This window comes from Dipodomys ordii, unplaced genomic scaffold (genome assembly GCF_000151885.1).
Source record: "Dipodomys ordii isolate 6190 unplaced genomic scaffold, Dord_2.0 Scaffold15, whole genome shotgun sequence".
Taxonomy (NCBI): Eukaryota; Metazoa; Chordata; class Mammalia; order Rodentia; family Heteromyidae; genus Dipodomys; species Dipodomys ordii.
The window spans coordinates 9,252,118-9,264,243 of record NW_012267231.1 but is presented as its reverse complement, the minus strand read 5'-3'; the positions used below and the strand labels follow the sequence as shown (position 1 = coordinate 9,264,243).

Here is a 12,126-nt window from a genome sequence, read left to right as displayed (position 1 = left end):
AGGAGGCTCAGGAACCAGATCAGGTTCTCAGGTGCCCCCATGGCGGTCCCCTGTCGATTCCTTTGCAGCTGCAGCTGGAGAAGCACAAGGGTGAGATTCTGGGCGTGGTGGTGGTGGAGTCGGGCTGGGGCTCCATCCTGCCCACCGTGATTCTGGCGAACATGATGAACGGCGGCCCGGCAGCCCGCTCGGGGAAGCTGAGCATCGGAGACCAGATCATGTCCATCAACGGCACCAGCCTGGTGGGGCTGCCCCTCGCCACCTGCCAGGGTATCATCAAGGTGAGCGCCCAGGGGACTCTCCGTCTAGTGCTCTCCCGGCCCTGCTCCATTTGATCCATAAGGACACCGAGGCCCAAAAGAAACCCCCCTGGGAACTAAATGGTGGACAGTCAATTGATCCCCCCCCGCCCCGTCTATTAGGAATAAAATCAGAAGGGGACCCCAGCTGCCTAGTGGGAGCAGGGAGTACACGGTTTCCTTTCACTCAGCTCAGGGCTGAGCCATGCTGTGAGAACCTGAACGTGCAAGTGTCCATCCCATTCGGATTATCTGGGGTGTTCCTACGACGCTTAGCTTCTGCATTGCCTCTGGGCCCTGGCAGGTGGGGCGAGGGGAGGAGGAGGAGGTTGCCTGTTGGGGAGGGGCGCTGAGAGGCCAGTTTCCTTTCTGGTCATCGGACCCATGGGCTTGGGTCTGAGCCCCCTGCAGAGGGGTGCTTCAGGCAGCAGGGACCCCGACGGGCAGGGTGAGGGTCTCAGGAGGAATGAACTCAAGGTAGAGAATTTGTCACCCATGCTATGTCTCACACCAGCTTTCCATGGCTGTTTACCTCCCTGGCCCACTGGTCCTGGTGCTGGAAACAGCCCTTACTTCTTCTTTCAGCCTGAGAGGTGAAGAGGTATTCCCAAGACCAGAACATTCCATGCATGGGGGAGAGGGGATTTGGGGAGCTAGCCCCAGTGCAGTCTGCCATACGGGAGACAGGTAGAGAGGGCATTGCTAAACCTTAGCTGGGGACGGAGGCTCCCTTGAGTTGGGGGGCAGGACTCTGTGCAGGCAGAGTTGCCCCCAACTCCAGGCCGGCCGGAATTGTAGCCATGTGGGGATCAGACTCCTCCTCCTTCCTTTGCCCCCCACTCCCCACCCCATACCTAACCCAGACTTGCAGCCTGGGGTACCCACTCTGGGGCAGGCTAGTCCTGTCTGAGGCCTAAGGCCTCCCTCAACTCCAGGCTGGCCCACCCCATGCTACCCCCCAGAGCCTCTAATACTTGGGGCTATCCCTGAGCCGGGAGCTCTGCCCTGGGGAATCTATGGGTGGAGGGTGTTAGATTCTTCCAAGAGGAAGTTCTTCAGAATTCAATATGGTGAGAACCCCTTTTGTGACCCCTGTGGGTGACTCTGGAACCTCCCCCCCATACTCTCCTCCCCCTCCCCCCTGCATTGGATCCATTCAGCAACCCTGGAGCCTGGCTGCTAAGTTCCTACAGTGATCCCATCTACTCTCCTGATTGTCAGGGTGATGTCCCCCACCCAGAGGGGTCCCTGCCTCACCCAGGGGACAGTCCCTTGTGTTGACCAGCTTCTATGACTGCCTTGGCCCAGGCCTATGAGACTTTCCCAGCATTGAGGCCTGAGGTCCAGCCCACATGTGACCTTTGGCCCCTGTGTTCCTCAGGGCCTGAAGAACCAGACGCAGGTGAGACTCAACATTGTCAGCTGTCCCCCAGTCACCACGGTCCTCATCAAACGGCCGGATCTCAAGTACCAGCTGGGCTTCAGTGTGCAGAACGGCATCGTGAGTACCCCACCCCACCCCAGGCCGACCCCAGGGCACTGCACGTGGGCACTGGGCCGTGGAGCTGGGGTAGCTGCTCCTCTAGAGAGGGCAGGTGGCAGGCCGGTCCCTGCAGTACCTGCCCAGTATCCACAGCTGCCCAGAGCCAGGCCACACAGGCAAAAGCTTTCCACAGCTGCCAGGGTGAGTCCAGATGGAAGGGGAGAGGCTGGGAGGGGGAGGGGGAGAAAGACCTCCAGGCTTCATGACCACAGCAAGTAACCTGCTAACAGAGGGGCGGGCAGCAGGTGCTCGGCCACAGTAGCTTGGACCCTAACTGGTGACATCAAGGTCACCATGTACAACAAGCACCTGTTCATTCATTCGTTCGTTCATTCATTCATTCGTTCATTCGGCTATTCAACAGGCATGTATGAAATGCCTGTCCCATGTTAGACTCAGTGTCAGGCACTCAGGGGCCTGGAAGGCTGTATGGAGGAGGGAATGAGAGGCTTGAATGAATATTGCCCCTGCCTTCTCCACACTGAACTTCTCCTGTTCAGAGTTCCTACCGTGTCTGACCTGTGTTTACTTGGCATGAGTTTCTTTTCCTTAGCTTTTGTCTTTTTAAAATATATTTATGTTATTGATTGATTGGATTGGATTTTGGGGGCCAGTTCTGGGACTTGAACTCAAGACTTGTTTGGGCACTGTCCCTGAGCTTTTTTTTTCTTGCTCAAGATTAGCATTCTGCCACTTGGAGCCACAACTCCACTTCTGGCTTTTTGGTGATGCACTGGAGATAAGCATCTCATGGACTTTCCTCAGATCTCAGCCTCCCGAGTAGCTAGGATTACAGGTGTGAGCCACCGGCACCTGGTGCACATTCCCCCCCCCCCTCCCCGGCCCCTCTCTCTTTTTCCCCCAGGATATTTTCTCCTAGGATCTCTGTCTCTCCTCCTTCCTCCTTCTCTTTGCTTTTCTTCCTTCCTTTTTTAAAAATCATTGTGGCAAATGCAACATGGAAATCGACCCCCGGGTTAAGCTGCTGCTGTGCCTGGCATGGGCATGTCAGCAGAGGGCACAGGCCCGGCTTGGGGATGCTCAGTAGCAGTACAGGAACTGATGGGCTTGTATCTGGGACCCGGGACTTCATAATCAAGCGTCAGCAGTACCCCTGAGGCCCTGATGATGGCTTTGGTTGCAGCCAGCCAGCCACTCCTGCTGAGCCTGGAGAGCCCAACACCCACACACTGCGGTACCCCATGGAGCTGGGGTCCCCTGGGTCTCCCGCAAAAGTTTGCCCATCTCAAAAGCTGAGCATTTTGCACAAATCCCTCCCCCTCCCTCCCCATTTTCAGCCTCATTACACCTAAGTGCCATGCGTTCATTTGCAGACAGGCTCCAGATGACCCAGTTAAAGAGTTATTTTCCAAATGGATCCCACATTTCTTCTCCAGGAATCCAGAAAGCTCCAACTCGGAGACAGTCATCTTCCTGCACAAAAGTATAAACCAGCAATGTGCAAGTGCCAAGGTCTCCGTTCCCGGCTGGCGCTTGTGTGGGTGTACGGCCCACAGCGCCTCCTTCCCCCCTTCCCTGCGCCCAGATTCCTGTCAGTGCAGGCATCAGGACCCAAGTCCCTTCTCCCAGCAGCCTCCCTCCCCTGCTTTCCCTGCCTTCATTCTCTTCGATGGACTCTCTGGAAGTCTCACCAGCAGGGATTTTTTTCTGAACCCTATTTTCTGAAGGCTGGGTCACCTGGCTTCTCTCTCCGTGAGCTCATTGGCTTCTTTCTGGCTACTCTTTGTCTCCCTTGAAAGGGGAGGGACTCAAATGTGGCTGACCGAATCATCCAGAATATGCATGTACCTTTGGCCTCCACCCTCGGCTGGTACCAGAAGCAATACCTCCCAGGCTCTCTACCTTCAAAGGCTTGGGGGCCTGGCTAATTCCCTATACAAACCACAGTGTCCACCATTTTTCTTTTATTTACAATGGTCTTGAGTTGGCGCTGGTAGCTCACCCTTGTATCCTAGCTACTCAGGAGGCTGAGATCTGAGGATCATGGTTCAAAGCCAGCCCAAGCAGGAAAGTCTGTGAACCTCTTCTTTCTGACGAATCTCCAGAAAACCAGAAGCAGCACTGTGGCTCAAAGTGGTAGAGCACTAGCCTTGAGCAAAAGAATCCCAGGGACAGCGCCCAAGCTTTGGGACCAGCAAAAAAGTAAAACAGTTGCAATCAGACATGTTCCTGTTCGTGCATTAAGGAGCTGACCAGCAAGGTGTTTGATCTGTTAGGATCATCTCTCTGCGTGAAAAATCTCTCTGCCCCCATCTTTGGGAACAGGATGGAGAAGAGAACTGTGGTAGGGGTGCTGGGAACGCACTTGCTGACCTGCCTGTGTCTGCTCAGATCTGCAGTCTCATGAGAGGGGGCATCGCCGAGCGAGGGGGTGTCCGCGTCGGCCACCGGATCATCGAGATCAACGGGCAGAGCGTGGTGGCCACAGCCCACGAGAAGATAGTCCAGGCTCTCTCTAACTCTGTGGGGGAGGTAAGGCTGGGACAATCCTCCCCCACCCCCTTGGTCCCTGGTGCTGTTTGGACAGAATCTAACGCTAGGTGTAGCCCAGCCCAGGCTTTTTCCATAGCCAGCATCAATGCTTGCATGATACACCTGCAAAAATGATTGGTCCCTGCATAGGAAGCCCGCCCTCCGTAAGCACACTGTGAGCCTTTCATAGTCCTTTCTGAAAAGCCCCTATTTGCTAGCTCCCACACGCTCCTTCACTGAGCTCTGCAAAGCCGGCCCCTCCCCACGGGCCACTGGGCGGCAGCAGAGCTGGCCGGGCTGTGTCCATCACTAGCTCCTAACCTGACGCCTCAGCCAGCTCTCGCTGCTGTCACTTTCATAGCAGCGAGATGAGTTGATTGTACAAGGGGCTCCCAGGTGAGTAGCACAGCCCTGGGCAAAGGGTAGGCGGCTAGTGTGGCAGAATTGTTTTTTTGTTTTTGTTTCTTGGCAGAATTTAGGTTGGGTTCTGTGTGACAACCTTCCCCCCCCCTGCCCCCCAAATTCCCTGATGCAAGCTAAGGTGGTGTGCAGCGCCCCCTGGTGGCTGGGTTTGGGAGAGCAGCCCTGGATTCCATCAGTTGTGTGTAGTACTCCTGCTCTTTCTCTTTCTTTTTTCTTTTTTTTTGGGGGGGGGTCCGGTCGTGGGGCCTGAACTCTGGGCCTGGGCTCTGTCCCTCAGCTCTTCAGCTCAAGGCTAGTACTCTACCACCTGAGCCACAGCGCCACTTCCGGCTTTTTTTTTTCTTTTTGCTTATGTGGTGCTGAGGAATTAAACCCAGGGCCTCATGCATGCAAGGCAAGTGCTCTACCACTGAGCCACCTTCCCAGCCCCTCTCTTTCTCTTTCTTTTCCTACCTTCCTTCCCCCTTCCCTTCTCTCTCTCTTCCCTTCTTTTCCCTCTTCCCTTCTCTTCTCTTTCTCTCCTTCTTCTTTCTCTCATTTTTCCTTTCTTTTTCCTTTCCTTTATTTCTTTTTCTTTCTTGCCCCTTCCCTCTTCTCTTCCTCTCTCCTTTTTTTTTTTTTTTTGGATCCAGTCGTGGGCCTGAACTCTGGGCCTGGGCGCTGTCCCTCAGCTCTTCAGCTCAAGGCTAGTGCTCTGCCACTTGAGCCATAGCACCACTTCCGGCTTTTTTTCTCTGCTTATGTGGTGCTGAGGAATCGAACCCAGGGCCTCATGCATGCAAGGCAAGCGCTCTACCACTGAGCCACCTTCCCAGCCCCTTCCTCTCTCCTCTTATCTTTCCTTTCTTTCCCTCCTTTCCTCCCTCCCTCCCTCCCTCCCTCCCTTCTTTCCTTCCTTCCTTCCTTCCTTCCTTCCTTCCTTCCTTCCTTCCTTCCTTCCTTCCCTCCCACTCCTCCTCTCCCCTCTCTTCCTCTCTTTCCTTCCTAACTTCTTTGTGCCAGTCCTGGGGTTTGAAATCAGGGCCTAGGAACTTTCCTTGAGCTTTTTATTTGCACTGTTACCATTTAGCCACAGTTCTCTGTGTGTGTGGAGGCGGGGCGGGGCGTGTTGATCAGAGATAAAAGTCTCACAGACTTTCCTGCTCAGGTTGGCTTTTAACTGTGATCCTCGGATCTCAGCCTCCTGAGTAGCTAGGATTACAAGCATGAGCCCCCAGCGCCCAGCTGGGTGCTATTTCTTGAGGAAGCTCCAGACCACATCTCTCAGATGGATCGGAACACTCCAGATTCTGTGAAACTGGACCAGCCTGGGGGAAGAGCTGTTTTCCCCAGGTTTGGTAGTAGCCATCGCTGCTGGCTGGCTGGCTCTCTGAAGAAAAGAGAGAGGCCCAGCGAAGTACCATTAGCATCTTTGTGCAAATAGCTTCCAAGAAGGGGAAATTCAATTTTCCTAAGTAGATGCTGGGAAACGGCTGTCCCAGGGGAACGATCATGCTCTCACCTAAATCAATCCAGCGAGCCGGCCTGGGAGCTGTGAGCAGAGAGCCCCACGAATAGAGATTCAGAGAGGCTGGAAGGCGGGCCGGGCCTCCTGGCTGGGTTTTTGTTTTGTTTTTAATCCCTTCATCTCCTGCCTGGGCCTCCGTCCTGCAGGCAAGACTGGCAGCTTAAACTCTCTTTAAACTGGCCTGTTTTCTGGACACCCCCTCCCCCCGACATTTGCCTTCGCCTGTGCTGATCTTGAGGGAAGAGCACACATGGCCCCTCTTGATCCCCTCCCTCCTAGAAGCAAAGCCTACACTTTGCAGTTTCTGGGGATGCTCTGAGCTGCCCCCCCCACACACACACACTCCCAGCCTTGTGGGCACATTGTAGTCCAGTTTTTTCTTCTCTCCCTGTGGTATTGCTACTTTGAACTGAAAGCAAAGCTAGCACTGCACGGTGTGGAGCGGAGAACCCAGCCCCTTCCTCCATCACTGGGATGTTGGACTGTGAGCAGGATTGGGGGGTGGGTAGGACAGGTGTCGTCATCTGCTCGCATTGGATGGCCTGGAGGGGGGTGGGTGGAGCAGGCGAGAGGCTCAGCGTCCTGTCTCTGTTGACAGATTCACATGAAGACCATGCCTGCCGCCATGTTCAGGCTCCTCACGGGCCAGGAGACCCCGCTGTACATCTAGGCCCATCCCAGCCTCTGCCACAGAGCCCAGGGACACCCGGCCAGGCCAAGCTGGGCGCAGAGGAGCCGGAAGCCAAGGACACAGCCCTGAACCCTGACCCCATAGCCTGCCCAAGGACACTGGCTCCCCCGAAGGACGTGAACCTTAACTATCCAGTTCTTTTATTTTGTCGTTTGTTTTGATTTTTCCTTTTCCTTTTTCCTCTCCCTCCCCCAGTGGCCCCCCCCCACACTCAAAGGAATATGACTTTATCAAAGGACAAGTCGCAGGAACAAACCTTTGTCCATCGTTCAAGTATTTAGCCACGTCCGGAGCTGTTTTCTCCTGGTGGCTGCTGAAAGGTGCTCATGGATCTTCCGTATGGTGTGGTGTGCAGCATGTGTGTTTTTCTCCCTGGAGCTGTAGCGTTTGAATGTGGTGCCTACCCACCCTCTGTGGGTTTGTGGGTGCAATTCCTGGGGCAGGGGGCAATGGGCAGCCCCATCTTCTGCCCCTCTGGGTAGGACACGTAGGATCCTGTTGGGCCCTCGAAATTACCATGAGAATGTGCATCTCGGGACTCCAGTTGTCACTTGTGCCGAAGCTGTGGGAAAACAAATTGTGATTGTAAGTATTCACCCAGAAAAAAAAAAGGAAATCTTCCTAAGTTAAATAATAAAAGAAAAGATTATGATCATACCAACATCCCAACTCCCTATTTCTTGAGAAACTCTTAACCATGCGGACTTGCACCTCGGCCAGCGAATCTCCAGATACGTAGGGGTTTTCCCTGATCCATGCTTCCGGCTGTTTTTCCTGTCCTCAGTTGAGGTCACCAGACTCCTCATCAGGAGGGGACAAACATGTCCCCAGAGGGCTGCAGATAGCATGGGTGTCTGCCCCTATTTAAAAATCTGTGTACACACACATATATACACACATCCATCTCTACACCCGCCCAGTGCCCCCTCAGCAACTGCTCACACCAGGAAACTTGACCTCTGACCCTCCCCCTCCCCCAGGGCGGTTTTCTCCTTCCTCGCAGACTCAAATAAATATGGTCAGCAAGGTGCCCAGGCCACAAACAGTATTGGAGTGCTTAGATGGAGGCGCATTAGAGAGCCATGTGAACTGACATTTTGTCTGGAAGTCTCTCTTTCTTTCTCTCTCTCTCTCTCTTTTTTTTTTTGGCCCAGGCCTTGAAGAATACACTGTGACTTAAGAAGCCTTACCACACAGTAACTAAAGCTTTAGGATTACTGTATTTGAGAGTAACGCGTGTTGCATGCAGCCGAACCGTAGGAAGACTTTGCCCATAGCACTAATAAACCCGAAGTCATGATGTACAAGTTGTGGGTTGTGGCTTCATTTGTCCCCCGAGCCTTCTCTACCCAGCGGGCTCCCACTGTCCCCGCTGTGCTCCTCCACCCAGTCTAGAGCCCAAGGCACTCTTTGCCGGGAGGTTGGAGGATGGAGGCTAAGGTCACCAGGTGCCAGGCTGGACGGAGCCCTGTGCCAGGTATAAAATAAGCCAGCTGTGGGTTCTGAACACCTGCCTCAGGTGTAGACACACTCCTGATTGGCTGAGAGATCGAAGCCCATGGGGCAGCTCCAGGGTTCTACTGATTTCCTGCAGATGTACGCATGTGCACGCAGCTCCTGGCTCCTGCTGGCACCTGTGATGTCATTTTGTGATCCATGTCGGAGAGAAAGGACCTTCTCTGTGGCCGTGAATCTGAGGTCACTTGGCCTAAGAAGCCTGTGAGGTGACGTTGTGCACCTCAAGTGTAGGCAGAAAGCCTGGGTGCGGGTGGGGATGGAGAGTCCAGCCCTGGGACTTTGGCAAGCTGCCCTCTGCTTCTCTGGCCTGACCACACGGGGGCGCATGCCCCCACTGCCATGAGCTGCTGACCTGGTGTGCCTTGGGGGAAACTCCAGAGTGACACCCCTGTCCTTGTTGGCTTCCCCAAGGATTTGAGGTCAGCACCCGTGGTAATGACCTTGACCGTCAGGGGTAGGTAAGAAACCAATTGCCTTTCAACATGATGAACCCCAGCTCCAGGTCTTCCCCCTCACTGAAAAGGTGTGTGGTGGTCAGAGTCACCCCCAGAGTAGAAGCTTGCGTGGAGAGTGCTCTGTTCAGGAGGCCAGCAAGAACATGGCCAGACAAATGTGGCCTCTGGAGAGGAATCTCATGGCTAGCAGACCACATGGGGGAATGGCTTCTAACAACTCAGGGGGAGGGGGGCAGGCAGGGTTCTGGGGTTTGAACTCAAGGGCCAGATGCCATCAGCCTTTTCCATGCAAGACTGACACTCTACCACTTGAGCCACACCTTCACTTCCGGGTTTTTACTGGTTACTAGGAGATGAGTCTCACAGACTTTCCAATCCAAGCTGGCTTCAAATCATGATCCTTAAATCTCAGCCTCTTGAATAACTACAATTACAGCCATGAGTCACCAATGCCTGGCCAAATATATATTTGTCGGTCTTGGAGTTTGAACTCTGGGCCTGAGTGCTGTCCTTCAGCTCTTCAGCTCAAGGTGAGCACTCCACCACTTGAGCCACAGCACCACTTCCAGTTTTCTAGTGGTTTATTGGAGAGGAGTCTCACAGACTTTCCTGCCCGGGCTAGCTTTGAACCGTGATACTCAGATCTCAGCCTCCTAAGTAGCTAGGACGACAGGTGTGAGCCACCGGTGGCCGGCTTTTTTTTTTTTTTTTAAGAAACCTAAATTAAGGAAGGATCTTGTAGAGCCCTTGGTGGTGCTGTGTCTAAAGAGGGGCGGAGGGGCTGCTGTGTGCCAGACTGCCCAGGGCCTCTGTGCATTGGTTTGGGGGTTCTGGTGGCCTGCTTTCTTCTCTCAGTCCCTGGAGCTGAGGGATTGGGCAGGCATTGACCAACAGCGTACACAGCCCTGGGGCTGGTGTGTGTTCCAATTAGACTTCAGAGACGACAGAGGCCAGAAATACTTTTTATTAAAACACTGATCATTATTAAAACACCTTGAGGTACATTAAATAAATACAACCTTTCAAGTTGTACAAACAGGTCTCTGGTGTCTTGGAAACCGTTTCCTGTGAATTCTGCCTTAGCAGCATCTGATAGAGCCGAGGGAGAGGAGATGAACTCCATTCGAAATAAACTTCCTGTAATGTGGTTTGTTGCAAGCATTTCATTTGTATTGTTCCAGCAGAAGAAGGCCATAAGTCCCAGTAAAGAAGACCCCCGATTTTATTTGTGGGAGAGTTCGGGGCAGGGGGAGCAGAGTTTACATGATAGGAAGGATAGAACATCCTTGGCTTAGCTTCTTAAGAGTCTCCCGGGCTCTACTTCAGTATCCTCACATCCACATCCCTCCCCAGGCCAAGGTCAAAGGGCAGTGTCCTTAGCAGCTGCCAGCCTCTTCTGGGGTCCTGCACAGGACCTTGCCAAACTCATACACTTAGCTGGCCATTTCAGATGCCCACACCGGAAGTGCAAGCGCAGACTTCCGGTGGTAGGCCATGCGCAGGGACTCATTTTCCCCGTGTCTGAGGCGTGGTGGCCAGCCTGCTGCTGGACTCCTAGAACCAGGACACCACTGAGTCAAGGACAAGGGACGTAGAGGGGACCAGTCAAGTTGCCAGAACATTCTCTAGTGGCTCTAACTAGCACCTCTGCCTTCTTTCCTGATGGCGGAGGCTTTCCTCCTGAGGCCCTGGGAAAGCAGATTGAGGAGGTCCGTCGTCCTCTCCATCCTTGCTGTAGGAGGCAGGAGAGTCTCACAGAGCAGCCCGAGGCTGGGAAAGCTGCTTGCTTGTTTTATCCACAAGATAGAGCTGGTGTAAGAGTAGACGGAACTGAGCTTGAGTGGTACGTGAGGCCAGTTTCTTGCTAGTCTTGGGGGACTTGAGGGCTCCCATGGCACCAGAAGGGAGGAGGCGCGGCCCTGAGGCAGGAAGACGGGCAAAGCAAAGGACACAGAGCACCCAGCTGGCTCCTCTGGTGGCGGATCGCCCTGGCTGGTGAGTACCCCAGCTCTGTGACATGAAACCGGGCCCCAAGGCGCAGCTCAAAGACACTGGCTGCTTGGACCCCCAAGCAAGCGGCCCTCCTACAGCTGGCTGCTGGCCAGATGTAAAGCTGATCCCTAGGCTAGAGCTGCCAGATGTAAATCCTCTCCTCTGTTTGTTTAGGCTCAGGGGAGGCCTTTCAGAGAAACCATCAGTTCACTTTACCTGCAAGGAGACTTGTGGAGGGCGGGGGGGGGGGGGGGGGGGGGGGGGAGTTTCAGAAGTCCTTACTTGAGAGAAATGAGGGAATATATTTTCCCATTTTATCGTCTGACTAAAGTGCTCATAAATTTATCTCTAGTGCATCTCTTGTGGAAAAGGGAAGCCGTCCACAGGCCTGATTTATATATATATATATATACATATATACATATATGTATATATATATATATATGTACACACACACGCACACAACACACATTCCAATCTCAAGGAGGCCACAGCCCACAGCACTAGAAAAGCTATCTTGGTGGTGGTAGCTGGCTGTCCCTGGGGAACTACCACACCGTCCTTGCTGGGACCCCCGGGGAGCCACACCCCCTATCCAGCCTTCAAACACATTTTAGTGCCCTTAGCACCCTTCAGGGGACTGGGGGGCTGAGGGGCGGGGCACAGGGGGGAGATGGCAGGCACAGGCCACACAACAGAGCTGTGAGAATCTTCTGGTGAGACACTGGGCAATGTGGACATCCTCCGGTCCACTCCCGTACCTCTGTGCCATGGCCTGAACTCTCAGCTGCTTGGCCAAAGCAGGGGCCACTGGCCGCTGCTCTGGGGCTTATGCTGATGGCTGCTGATCTTGCTGGCCCAGGTCATTTCCATCTTGGCAGAGAGTATTGTTCTATGACCATTGTTGGGGAGAAAGTTGTTGGCAGAAAGTGAGGGGACTAGGGGCAGGGATAGCCAAGAAAGTAAAAGGCACCCATTTCCCATCAGCACCCAAGTTGCACCTAAGGTAGGCTTGCTTGTTTCTTGTACAACCAATCCTGTGAGTATTCTCACTGAAATAAATGATTGACCATGTGCACAACCAATCCTGTGAGTGTTCTCACTGAAACAAAGGACTGACAGTCTACACAACCAATCCTGTGAGTGTTCTCACTGACATGCATGATTGACAGCCTGCATTCTCCAATAGAGATGTGTCTGCTGTG

At 53.7% G+C, this 12,126-nt stretch overlaps 1 protein-coding gene across 1 annotated transcript in view; it reads left to right on the top strand.

Moving 5' to 3' along the window:
• Positions 1–7,098, top strand: part of Apba2 (amyloid beta (A4) precursor protein-binding, family A, member 2) — a 37,780-nt gene extending 30,682 nt beyond the window's left edge. The window contains exons 9-12 of the mRNA XM_013012009.1: positions 69–281; positions 1,681–1,800; positions 4,195–4,335; positions 6,864–7,098. Of these exons, the coding sequence (XP_012867463.1) occupies positions 69–281; positions 1,681–1,800; positions 4,195–4,335; positions 6,864–6,935 (546 nt within the window). The 3' untranslated portion in view covers positions 6,936–7,098. The remainder of the gene's footprint in view (positions 1–68; positions 282–1,680; positions 1,801–4,194; positions 4,336–6,863) is intronic.
• Positions 7,099–12,126: the final 5,028 nt, after the last annotated feature.